This window comes from Chiloscyllium plagiosum, chromosome 2 (assembly GCF_004010195.1).
Source record: "Chiloscyllium plagiosum isolate BGI_BamShark_2017 chromosome 2, ASM401019v2, whole genome shotgun sequence".
In the NCBI taxonomy this organism is placed as follows: Eukaryota; Metazoa; Chordata; class Chondrichthyes; order Orectolobiformes; family Hemiscylliidae; genus Chiloscyllium; species Chiloscyllium plagiosum.
Window position 1 is genome coordinate 11,721,444 of NC_057711.1, and position 11,808 is coordinate 11,733,251.

The 11,808-nt window shown below is 39.9% G+C and overlaps 1 protein-coding gene and 1 long non-coding RNA gene across 5 annotated transcripts in view; one reads left to right on the forward strand and one right to left on the reverse strand.

The window, feature by feature from the left end:
- The window catches only part of cfap99 (cilia and flagella associated protein 99), a 142,508-nt gene that overhangs the window by 55,063 nt on the left and 75,637 nt on the right, over positions 1–11,808 (reverse strand). For all 4 annotated transcript variants that reach the window (XM_043704129.1, XM_043704116.1, XM_043704124.1 and 1 more), the window contains exon 7: positions 4,988–5,068. In XM_043704129.1, the coding sequence (XP_043560064.1) occupies positions 4,988–5,068 (81 nt within the window). The remainder of the gene's footprint in view (positions 1–4,987; positions 5,069–11,808) is intronic.
- Positions 1–11,808, forward strand: part of LOC122556885 — a 55,233-nt gene that overhangs the window by 22,858 nt on the left and 20,567 nt on the right. The gene's annotated exons all lie outside the window — the stretch shown is intronic.

Below are 11,808 nucleotides of genomic sequence, written 5' to 3' on the forward strand. Positions count from 1 at the left end.
ACCTTCATCTCCACCCCCACCCTCCCCTAGCTTATCTCTCCACACTTCAGGCTCTCTGCCTTTATTCCTGATGAAGGGCTTTTGCCCGAAACGTCGATTTTGCTGAAGCTCCTCGATGCTGCCTGAATTGCTGTGCTCTTCCAGCACCATTGATCTGGTTTCCAGCATCTGCAGTCATTGTTTTTACACTGCTAACAGAAAAATCCACTCATCTGCAGTATTTATCAGAAACATAGACACATCCTCTCTCCAATTTTCCACATGATTTGCAGGAGACTCCTGCTGACAGTACAACTTGTAAAATTGCCTCATTAACTTGCTAACACTGGCCACAAAAAATCTATATTAGTGCCTGCAATGACAGAGGGGCATTTGGCTGTTACCATTAGAATACAGGAGTTTAAGGCTTGATTTGTCTGAGGAGGCAGATAGAAACTGATTTCAATAATTAGAGAGGGACCTAGTGCTTGAGGACATGAACATCAGGTTAAATTTCAGAAACTTAAGGCAATCACAGGATTTTATTTTTATATCATTCAGTATATTAAATGGGGTTTGAGGTGATATGGAAACAAGACAGACATTTGGGATCAGGATCACTTTCTGATGTGGGAAGAGACACTAATGTCTTCGGTTGAACAGCCTGTTTCTGCTTTACAATTTCAATGTAACGGCAACGCACTACCTCAGATTAGTAAATGTATCTTAAACACCCATTATGTACCGTTGGATATCTTTAGACTCAAGCCAAATTACCAGTCATTATGCCCACTTGAAGTAGGCACTAGCGTCCCATGGAAAGAGTAGTTAGTGAGGTTCATGACACAGTGCAAGGGTGAATTGTGGGGAGCTGCTGAGGATATGACAGTATTAATGTTCAGTTCTTGTCTGGACCGTCTGTGCTAAAGTATATTTGCAATAATCGTTTCTCTTCTCAAAACAATTGAGCTGATCTTCTCAAATGAACTGATTTCTATAACATAACCGTGGTCATTAATATAGAATTGGAACTGAAAATTGTCTGATGAAATTAGCATTCAAATTAATTCAAGTGCCAATATCACACAGTACGGTTTCTGAACTTTGGAACAACTAGACATTGAACATTGCATGACAGTAACCTAGAGTTTAATTTTAATAAGGTTCTGATCTGCATTGTAGTTCAGAGGTCTGCTAGATAGGATGAAAAATTAAGCTGTAGGTCTGCTGATGTGGTGTTATCCAGCAAATTCCAGCCATTTGGTACAGTGGCCTTGCATTGCCACTATTAAATACATGTCACTTGTGGGATGGTGATCGAGATGTGATCGCGGCTTTGCCCCTATCCTGGCATTTTTGAAAATGTCTTGGGCACGAAGCGATGTATGTAATTGGGCAGCAGGGAATTCCCGGTTGACCTGTCTCCCACCTTGTCCCCATTTGACTTTCAGACCTGTGTTAGGATTCTACAATCTAATTGATGGACAAGACATGGGTTATGTCCTCTGACCCCCGATTGAGGGCAGCACATTGAAATTGATTCCCTAATGACTGCAAATTGATGCTCAAAAGCCTCATGAATGGCAAGTGTCCTTCCTTAAATATTGATAAAATCTGGGCCATTAAATCCTTGGTATTGTAATACTACTACCTGTGATCTGTAGGCTTTACTTTAAGAAATCTTATGTTGCAATTATACAGGTTTACAAAAAAGATATCTCAAAGTATCTGAATGACAGATAACATACTTGTGTATCAAGTGAAAGCTATTCTTCATGAACTGAACAATATGAATTTCTCAGTTAGAGTTTGATGTTTGATTACAAATTCTTGATGTCAATTTCTTTGCTGTCAGGGTATTCGGCCTCTTGAATGTATTAATTGGAGCCTCATATTTGTTGAATAAGCTCTTAAAGAAATCAGTTCTCAGTGAGTATGACAGCTTTTGGGTTTAAAGGATGTCTAAAGCCTTCCTGAGGCCACCAACTAAAAGTATGTATTGAAGTTGTCTTTCCTTCCTGGAGAGAAGGAGTACTCTCCCAACTTCACAGGAGTTGTGATTGCCCCCATCTCCCCATTTCTCATTTCCACACTCTTTTGAGACCCAGGAGACATGGCGCCCAGAGGGGCAAGATGCCTGAGGAGATGTGAGCAGCCCCAGCAGCTTTTCCCACGTTTGCTGATAAGGCTGCAGGTTCCATTTCTAGTCACACTGGAATCTCCTGTTTCAGGTGTCTATTAACCATGCAACACAAAATCCTGGCACTAAACACAAAAGCTCAGCTGAATCTTTACTCAGGTGAAGATATTCAATAATCCATTTAAATAATAAGCAGTTTGGTTGGATGCCTGAGTCAAGTTATCTCAGCTGGGACATTCAGAAAGAGCACTATAATTGAAGAGGAATCAGTGGACTCAATGTTAACACTATTTCTCTCTCCATAAATACTGCAAACCTGCTAAATTTCTCCAGGAGGTACAATTTTTTAATTTTCAGATCTCTATCATCCACAGTATTTTGCTTCTGACTACAATTCATGTAATTAATTTCCCCTCCAATGAATTAAGGAGGGGAAATTCTCACCTACCTTCCTCTCCATGATTGATGTGAACTGTAATGATTGGTGTGAATGATTGTGGGTGGCATGGTGGGACAGTGCCAGAGACCCGGGTTCAATTCCCGCTTCGGGCAGCTGTCTGTGTGAAGTTTGCACATTCTCCCGTGTCTGCGTGGGTTTCCTCAGAATGCTCCGGTTTTCACCCACAGTCCCAAAAAAATGTGCAGGTTAGGTGAATTGATCATGCTAAATTGCCCGTAGTGTTAGGTGAACGGGTAAATGTAGGGGTGGGTTGCTCTTTGGAGGGTCGGTGTGGACCTGTTGGGCTGAAGGGCCTGTTTCCACACTGTAAGTAATCTAATCTAATCCAAACTGGTCAGAGTATTGAGTACAGGAGTTGGGAGGTCATTTACGGCTGTACAGGATATTGGTTAGGCCACTGTTGGAATATTGCGTGCAATTCTGGTCTCCTTCCTATTGGAAAGATGTTGTGAAATTTGAAAGGGTTCAGAAAAGATTTACAAGGATGCTGCCAGGATTGGAGGATTTGAGCTATTGGAAGAGGTTGAATAGGGTGGGGCTGTTTTCCCTGGAGCGTCGGAGGCTGAGGGATGACCTTATTGAGGGGGATAGGTAGGTTAAATAGACAAAGTCTTTTCCCTGGGATTGGGAGTCCAGAACGAGAGGGCATAGGTTTAGGGTGAGAGGGGAAAGATATAAAAGAGGCCTAAGGGGCAATCATTTCACTTATAGGGTGGTACATGTATGGAATGAGCTGCCAGAGGAAGTGGTGGAGGCTAGTACAATTGGAACATTTAAGAGGCATTTGGATGGATATATGAATAGGAAGGATTTGGAGGGATATGGGCCAAGTGCTGGCAGGTGGGACTAGATTGTGTTGGGATATCTAGTTGGCATGGATGAGTTGGGTTTGTTTCCATGCTGTACATCTTTATGACTCTATGACTCTAAATATATTTGACTGGGAAATAAATGAGACGAATTTGAGAGGGAGGGCACACATTATTTTAAAACACTTTAAAGATAAATATTCAGGTAGGAATTCACCTTTAAAGAAACCATTGCAACAGGCAGAAAAAGCCAGAAAGGTCCACTTTGAAATTAGAATACACCTAGAAATGGGCATGGAGATGACACACATAATATTATGACATAATTATTATTAAAGTAATTGAGGAGTACTCAAAACAGATAACAAGAAAAGTATAAAGAATGAAGGCTTTGAAAAAGACATGACATTTTCACGCTTAGGTGTGACGTTAAGATGCTAACAGAAGGAATACTGAAACTATCCAACTGAAAAAACATGACAAATATCCGAATCACATCAGTACCACTAATTACCAGGATCAGACACTCATGAAGACAGAAATGAAATAACTTTACTGAGAAATCCTGAATGAATGATTCTTGTAAGATGAAGGCATTAAAGAGTGATGGAAGGAATATCCATGTATAAAAAAAATAAACTGACGACATAAAGAATCACAACTTCATAAAGGAATCTTCACTGAATAATAACGGAATTATATTAAATGATACAGCATCAGATGAGAGTGGGAGAAACCTACATATAAAGGGTTAACACCAACATTTCCATAGCAGGAAGGATTTAAACAATATAAAAATAAGACCCTTTCACTAACATTTCAGAAGTATTAAGAACACTCAGATAATACTTCTGAAAATATATTTTTTTCCAGGAGACAACACCTTATTCACTTGTGGCTTGCAAGTAAAGATTTACTTTAAATATTGATCGATATTCCATTCTTGGATATTGTCACATTTTTTCACTCCTGTCTATTCTTAGATATTCTTGAATATTTAGAAATAATATCTAATTGGATGCTATTACATTTGAGATTACACCTTTTGACAGTTCTTCAGGTTATATTTATCCACTTAAAAATGTATTGCTTGTTAACTTCCATTAATAAAGTCATAACATAAGCAAATCATTTCATTTAAGTTTTTCTGTTAAAACTAAAATTAACCCTACACTCTATATTCTTCTTAAATGGAGAAGTGAGAAATTAAAATATGCTACAAATATAATTAATTTGTTATTAAAATTAAAGTATGTTCATAGCTTAGCTAAGATTTATTAAGCAGGCTATTTGGAGGAAGGCAACATTCTCAGCAGCTTCTTCCCCTGTGAGATGGTAAAACCTGTAGACCCAGGGATGGGATTGACAGACTTGAACTCAGTGAACAGGAGTTACCAGGGAAACACTCCTGATCTAAATTAGCTCTAAATAAGAGCTGAAAGATATAAATTGCTTTTGAGTGAGTGTGGCGGGATATTGGTTGATGAAATATAGAGGACATCCACTGCAACCAAATGGCTTGTTACCAGTTGAATCCACAAGACCCACAAAACAACAGAGTTGCATTCAGCATAAGAAAGAAAACAAAGGCATTCAAACCTCTGCCCTGTGACGATTTTTCCTTTTAAGTGTTTCCAACAGTTGCTGCTCTTTTGGAGGTTCATAGGTACTCCTGGGAATCTGAATAATAAGAGAGAGAAACATAAGACTGAGACAACACTTGCCTGAAATATCAGTAAGCTCATAAAGCCTATTCATTTATCTGTTTAAAAGGGTATTAGATACTATTCACGACCCAACAAGGCCATGCCAGTGATTATGCTCTACAGCAACAGTGTTCTCATCAGCCCCCTTTTTATGAATCATGTGAACATATCCTATTACTTATCATATTTCTTTTGCTGTATTGAATTTATTTTAGGAACAAAGAATAACTTAATATAGTTTTGTGTTAAAAAGGGGGAAGCATGGATTTATTCCATTTTTAAGACCATAAGCCCATTAGGTTAGCAGCAGAAGTTGGCCACTTGTTCTATCGAGTCTGGTCTGCCATCCACTGCAATCACTGCCTTTTCTCTATAACCCTTGTTTCTCTGAAAAACCCAGCCTCCTGCAGTAAAGAAATCAACAATTATACTACCTTCTGAGAGAAGAAATTCCTCCTAATCTCTGTCTTAAATGTGCAGCCCCTTATTCTGAGGTCATACCCTCTGGTCCTAGATTCTCCCACAGGGGATATGACCTTTCTGCACCTATCATGTCAAGGCCATTTAAGATCTTTCAATTCGGTCACCTTGTTACGAAAGTCCAATGAGTACAGACTCAACCTGCTCAACCACTCCTCATAAGACAGTCTTTCTGTAGGTGGGATCAACCCAGTGTATCTTATCTGAACTGCCTCTAAGAGCAGTAAATCTTTCCTGAGAGAAGGGGCTCAAAACTGTTTGCGGTATTCCAGCTGTGGTCTGACCAGTGCCATGTTTAGTTGTAATGAGACCTCCCTATTTTTGCATTGTATTCCCAATAAAGGCCAACTTGAATTTGAATGGTAGCTTTTGTGATTTTTGCATGAGGAATCCCAAATCCTTCTGTGCTGTAGCTTTCTGCAATCTTTCTCCATTTAAATAATATTTGGTTCTCTATTCTTCCTCCTGAGGTATATAATCTCACAACACATTCCATCTGCCAAGTTTTTGCCTACTCGCTCAACCCTTCTATATCCCACTGCCGACTCTTTGCCTCATCTTCAGCACTTACTTTCCCACTTGTTTTAGTGTCATCCACAAACTTGGCTATAGTGCACAAAATCAAAAATTGCTGGAAAAACACAGCAGGTCTGGCATTACCTGTGTACAGAAAGCATACTCAATGTTTTGGGAATTGTGGCCAGAGCACTGAGCTTTGCAGCACTCCACTAATCAAGGGTTGCCATCCTGAAAATGCACTGCCCTTATCTCAAAACTCTGTCTTCTATTAGTTAGCTAATCCTGTTTCCATGCTAATATATTACCTTCAAGAACCATAGTCTCTTTTCTTGTTAATGCCTTCTGAAATTCCAAATATATTACACCCATTGCTTCCCCTTCATATATCCTGCTTGTTACCTTCTCAAAGAATTGTAATAAATTTGTCAGGTATTATTTCCTCTTCGTGACACCATGCATTATCATATTATTCATTTCTAAAATGCTCAGCTATTACATGTTTTAATAGATTCAACATTTTCCTGATAAAAAGCTGTTAAGCTAACTGGCCAATAGTTACTTGTATTTTGTTCTCTTTCCTTTTTAAATGAAGGTTTTCATTGGCAGTTTTCTAATCCTTTGAGACTTGCTCAAGATTGAAGGATTCCTGAAAGATTACTATCTCTGGAGTTACTTCTTTCAATATCCAAGCAAGTATTTCATCAGGTCCATGGAACTTCTTGCTCCTTTGCCCGATTAGTTTCTCTGGTACTTTTTTTTTGTACGAAGAACAAAGAAAAATACAAACAGGCCCTACAGCTGACACATTTTGCCCTTCCCTACTAAAACTGTCTTCACTTTCAGGATCTGTATCCCTCTATTCCCTTCCTATTTATATAGATGCTTCTATTGTGTCTGCTTCCACCACCTCTTCTGGCAGCATGTTTCAGGTACTCACCACTCTTTGTGTGAAAAACGTGCCTCACACATCTCTTTTAAACTTCCCTCTTTGCACTTTGAACTTGTGTCCCCAAGTAACTGACCCCTCCACCCTGGAAAAAAGCCTCATACGTTCCACTCTATCCATGCCATTCACAATCTTATAAACTTCTAGCAGGTTGCCCCTCAACATCCTGTGTTCCAGTGAAAACAAACCCAGACTATCCAACCTTTCTTCATAGCTAAAATCCCCCATACCAAGCAACATCCTAGTAAACCTCTTCAGTACCCTCTGTATCCACATCCTTCTGGTAATGCGGTGACCAGAACTGTACACAATATTCCAAGTGGGACCTAACTATAGTTCTATGAAGCTTCAGCATAACTTGCCTATCCTTATTCTCAATGCCCCTTCCAAAGAGGACAAGCATGCTATAGACTTTTTTTATTACCTTATCTGCCTATGCTGCTACCTTCAGTAATCTGTGGACTTGTATACCTAGATCCCTCTGAATATCAATGCTCCTGAGTTTTCTGCCAGGAAAGTTTCACCAATACTTGACCTTCTAAAATGCATCACCTCACATTTGGTCGGATTAAACTTCATCTGCCTTTTGTACCAGTCTGCCATGAGGGACCTTGTCAAAGGCTCGATCAAAGTCCATGTAGACAACAAGCATTGCTTTTCCCTCATCAATCATCTTCACCACCTCCTCAAAAACTCAATCAAGTTGATGTGGCAGCACCTCCCTTGCACAAAACCATGTTGTCCATTGCTAATAAGTCCATTTGCTTCCGAACTCAGAAAGATCACAACTCTAAGAATCTTTTCCAATAATTTCTCTACCACTGATGTAAGGCTCATAGGCTTGTAATTTCCTGGATTAACTCTGGTACCCTTCTTAAACAAAGGGACTCTCACTGCTGGCCCTCTTGCTTTAGAAGGGATGTAGTTATATAGGAGGTAGTTCAGAGAAGATTCACTTGATTGATTCCATAGAAAAGGATTTTGTCTCACAAGAGAGATGAAGCAGTTTAAGTCTATACACTCTGGAGTTTAGAAGAATGAGAGGAGATCTAATTGAGTTATAGAAAATGCTAAAGGGTGCTGACAAAGTAGACAAAGAAAGGATAGCTCCTCATGGGGCAATCTTGAATGAAAGATTATTGGTTTAGGATAAAGAGTGGCAGACATAAAACAGAGACAATAAAAATGATTTCCCTCAAAGAGCTATGAATCTGTGCAATTCACTATCTCAGAGTGCAGTAGATGCTGGGACGTTGAGTAAATTTAAAGAGGATATAGGCAAATTTGTAATTAGTAATGGGAAGAAGGGTTATAGAAAAGAGGCAGGAAATTGGAGTTGAGGCCAAGCTGAGATCAGCCATGATTGTATCAAATGGCTAAGGGGTTAAATTTCCTACACCTGCTATTTCCTACATTCTACCGTATTATTATTTTTGTGGTTGTCTTGAAAGTTTTCCCAATCCTCTGGTTTAGCACTTATCTTTGTTTCATTGTATGTTTTGTTTTTAATTTGAAACTATCCTTAACTCCCCTGGTCAACCATAGTCAATTTATCCTCTTCCGAGAATCTTTGTTTCTGCAGGAATATATTATTGTTGTGAGCCATGAACCATTGTCTTTCCTGACAAACCTCTTTTCTAGTTCACTCCAAGTAGCTCTGCCCTCATTACTTTGTAGTTACTCTTATTTATGTTTCCTTACTTTTTTTAAAAATTTCTGTCCCATGTCTCTACTTTTTAAACCTCTGAAAATATCTTCTCTTCAGGTACCATTTCAATTCTCTTTTGGAAGTTAGAACTGAGTTCTACTGTGACGTACTGCTGCTTCCAGCACCATTTCAGACAGCATATTTCCATCATAACAATCCACTGCATTAAAAATTTTGCTCCTCTAATGGTGGCTCAGTGATTAGCACTGCTGCCTCACAGCACTAGTGACCCAGGTTTGATTCCAGCCTCAGGCAACTGTCTGTGTGGAGTTTGCACATTCTCCCCCATGTCTGTGTGGGTTTCCTCCGGGTGCTCCGTTTTCCTCCCACAATCCAAAGATGTGCAGGTCAGCTGAATTGGTCATGCTAAATTGGTCATGCTAAATTGACCATAGTGTTAGGTGCATTAGTCAAAGGGAAATGGGTATGGGTGGGTTACTCTTCAGAAGGTCAGTGTGGACTGGTTGGGCCAAAGGGCCTGTCTCCGCACTGTAGGGAATCTAACCTAATCTAATCAACACTGTTTCTTTAGCAAATCAACTCTGATCTGTTAGCAATCCTTCTGGCAGTGGAAATAATTTCTATTAACTCCAACAAAACCTTTCTGACTTTGAACATCTCAGTCAAATTTCCTTTGCACCATCTCTGCTCAAATGAGTTTCTCCATATAAGTGAAGTCTCTCATCCCTTGTACCATTCTAGTAAATTACTTTTGTACGCTCTCCAAGGTCCTGACACCTTCCTGAAGTGTGTGCCCAGAACAGAACAGAATAAAGTCAAACTGAAGTTCTGTCTTGCAAATTTTTATAGTCTGTGAAAACCATATAGAATGCTTGATGTTCACAGACTTCCCATCTTGTTCTACCACCTTCCAGCATTTGTGTACATACCCTCACATTTTTTCTGTTCCTTCATCCTCAAAAAATGTACCTGTGAGTTACTATTGCCTCTCCTCAATCTTTCTACCACATTGCATTATTTCATTCCTCACTGCATTAAGTTTCATCTGCCATATATCTATCCATTGTACTACATTCTTCAAGGTCTGTTACTAAATTTACCAGTATTTATTATATTTTAGAGTTTCATGTCACCTGCAAGCTTTGAAATTATCACAATGGACCTAAGTCCAGTTCATAAATATGCACATAAGAGAGTAAAATGGTGCAGAACAATTCTGGTTATATCCGCCAAGCCTGAAAAACAACTGTTCACTGTCACTCTTTGTTTTCTGTTCTGTAATTAGCCAATACTTATTGCCATTGTCCCTTTAATCTCATGGGTTTACTTTGGTTTATAAATCTGTGACCTTCAATGCAATAAATGAGGAACAGAAGGTTTTTTTTAAATACAGATGTCACACAGGTGCTATTTCTGGGATCTTGGGACTTGGTCACCCCATGAGACCAAACACATTAAACACTGCAGCATTAGAAAGCAGTTTAGCTATTTTAGGTGTTCCAAGAGGGCATGGCTGTCTTAAAAGCACTGATGTGCTGAGCTACCCAGAGAGTGAGGCCCTGCTGATTATTGTTATGTCAAGCCATTTCATGAATCAATAATTTAGAGTTCACTGCAAGGAAAATCTATTCAAAGCCTTGGAGATTGAGGATTGTAGGTATTTTCCAAATCAACTGCCCTGGAGCAGGTGGAACTTGAGCCTAGGACTCCTCCTCAGAGGTAGGGATACCACACTGCACTACAAAGGGTTTAGGATTGGAACCTGAGAGGTGGAACAGTTGATAGCATTTTTCAAATCAATCATCACAGCTTTAAGTAAAGAAGATAGAAACACGTTCGGAACAAGAAACGCCCTATATTCAATCCCTCCACAGTTTCAGGATGTTTCAGTCAACCAAAGAATGTTTCCTTGCTGATAACCCATGTTAGATTAAGCAACACTGTTTTCTAACAAATGCTTTGCCAAATTCATTTTTGTAGTAAACTGCACCTTTTATTATTTTAATGCAGCTGATATCAGTGGTGCACCTTTCTGACTGTTCCTCATTCAGTACGCTGCTGGCAAGTTATTTATTTTTACAGTATAAAATCTGCCAGGTTCTAGTGAAAGAACAGCATAAGGGATAAAGGCAGTTCTTTCAAAGAAAGACAGATTGCTGATGACAAGATGAACTAAGGTGATTTTAAGTTTTAACTGCACATCTCTAATCCATGTTTAAGATTTTAAATATATTAGTATTTTCCTTTGTATATTATTTTGGTCTGTATGTCTCCTACTGCTCCCTGTCTCCAGCATTCTTGGGGGTTAGAAACTATAGAACCATAGAAACAACGCAACACTTCGGCCCATTTCATCTTCGTTGACCCAAATACACCTAGGTGCCCTCTCTAATCCTGTGCATGGCCCATAGCCCTGCAGCTCACAGCACTTAAAATACAGATCCAGGTACGTTTAAACGAAGTTCAGAGTCTTAGGGTGGCACGGTGGCTCAATGGTTAGCACTGCTGCCTCACAATGCCAGGGTCCCAGGTTTGATTCTAGCCTCAGGTGATTGTCTGTGTAGAGTTTGCATGTTCTCCTCGTGTCAGCGTGGGCCTTCTCCAGGTGCTCCGGTTTCCTCCCGAAGCCCAAAGATGTGTAGGTTAGGTGAATTGGCTATGCTAAATTGTCCATAGTGTTTGTGAAGTGTGGGTTAGGTGCATTAGTCATGGAAAATGTAGGGTTATAGTTAAGGAGATGGGCTGAGGGGGTTACTCTTCTGAGGGTCGGTGTGGACTTGTTGGGCCAAATGGCCTGTTTCCATGCTGTAGGTGTTCTAAGGTTTACCTCCACCACCAACTCAGGCAGTGAATTCCAGACACCCACCCTCTGTGTAAAAAGAAGTTTTCCTCATTTCCCCTCTCATCCTTAGCTTGAACCTATGACCCCTGGTTTATGAACTCTCTAGGAGAAAGTGAGGGTGCCTAGGTAACCTCCAACCACAAGGGATGAACTCAGATTTCTCCAGTTTCCTCATTTCCCCTCCCCCCACCTTGTCTCAGTCCCAACCCTCGAACTCAGCACCACCTTCCTAACCTGCAATCTTCTTCCTGACCTCTC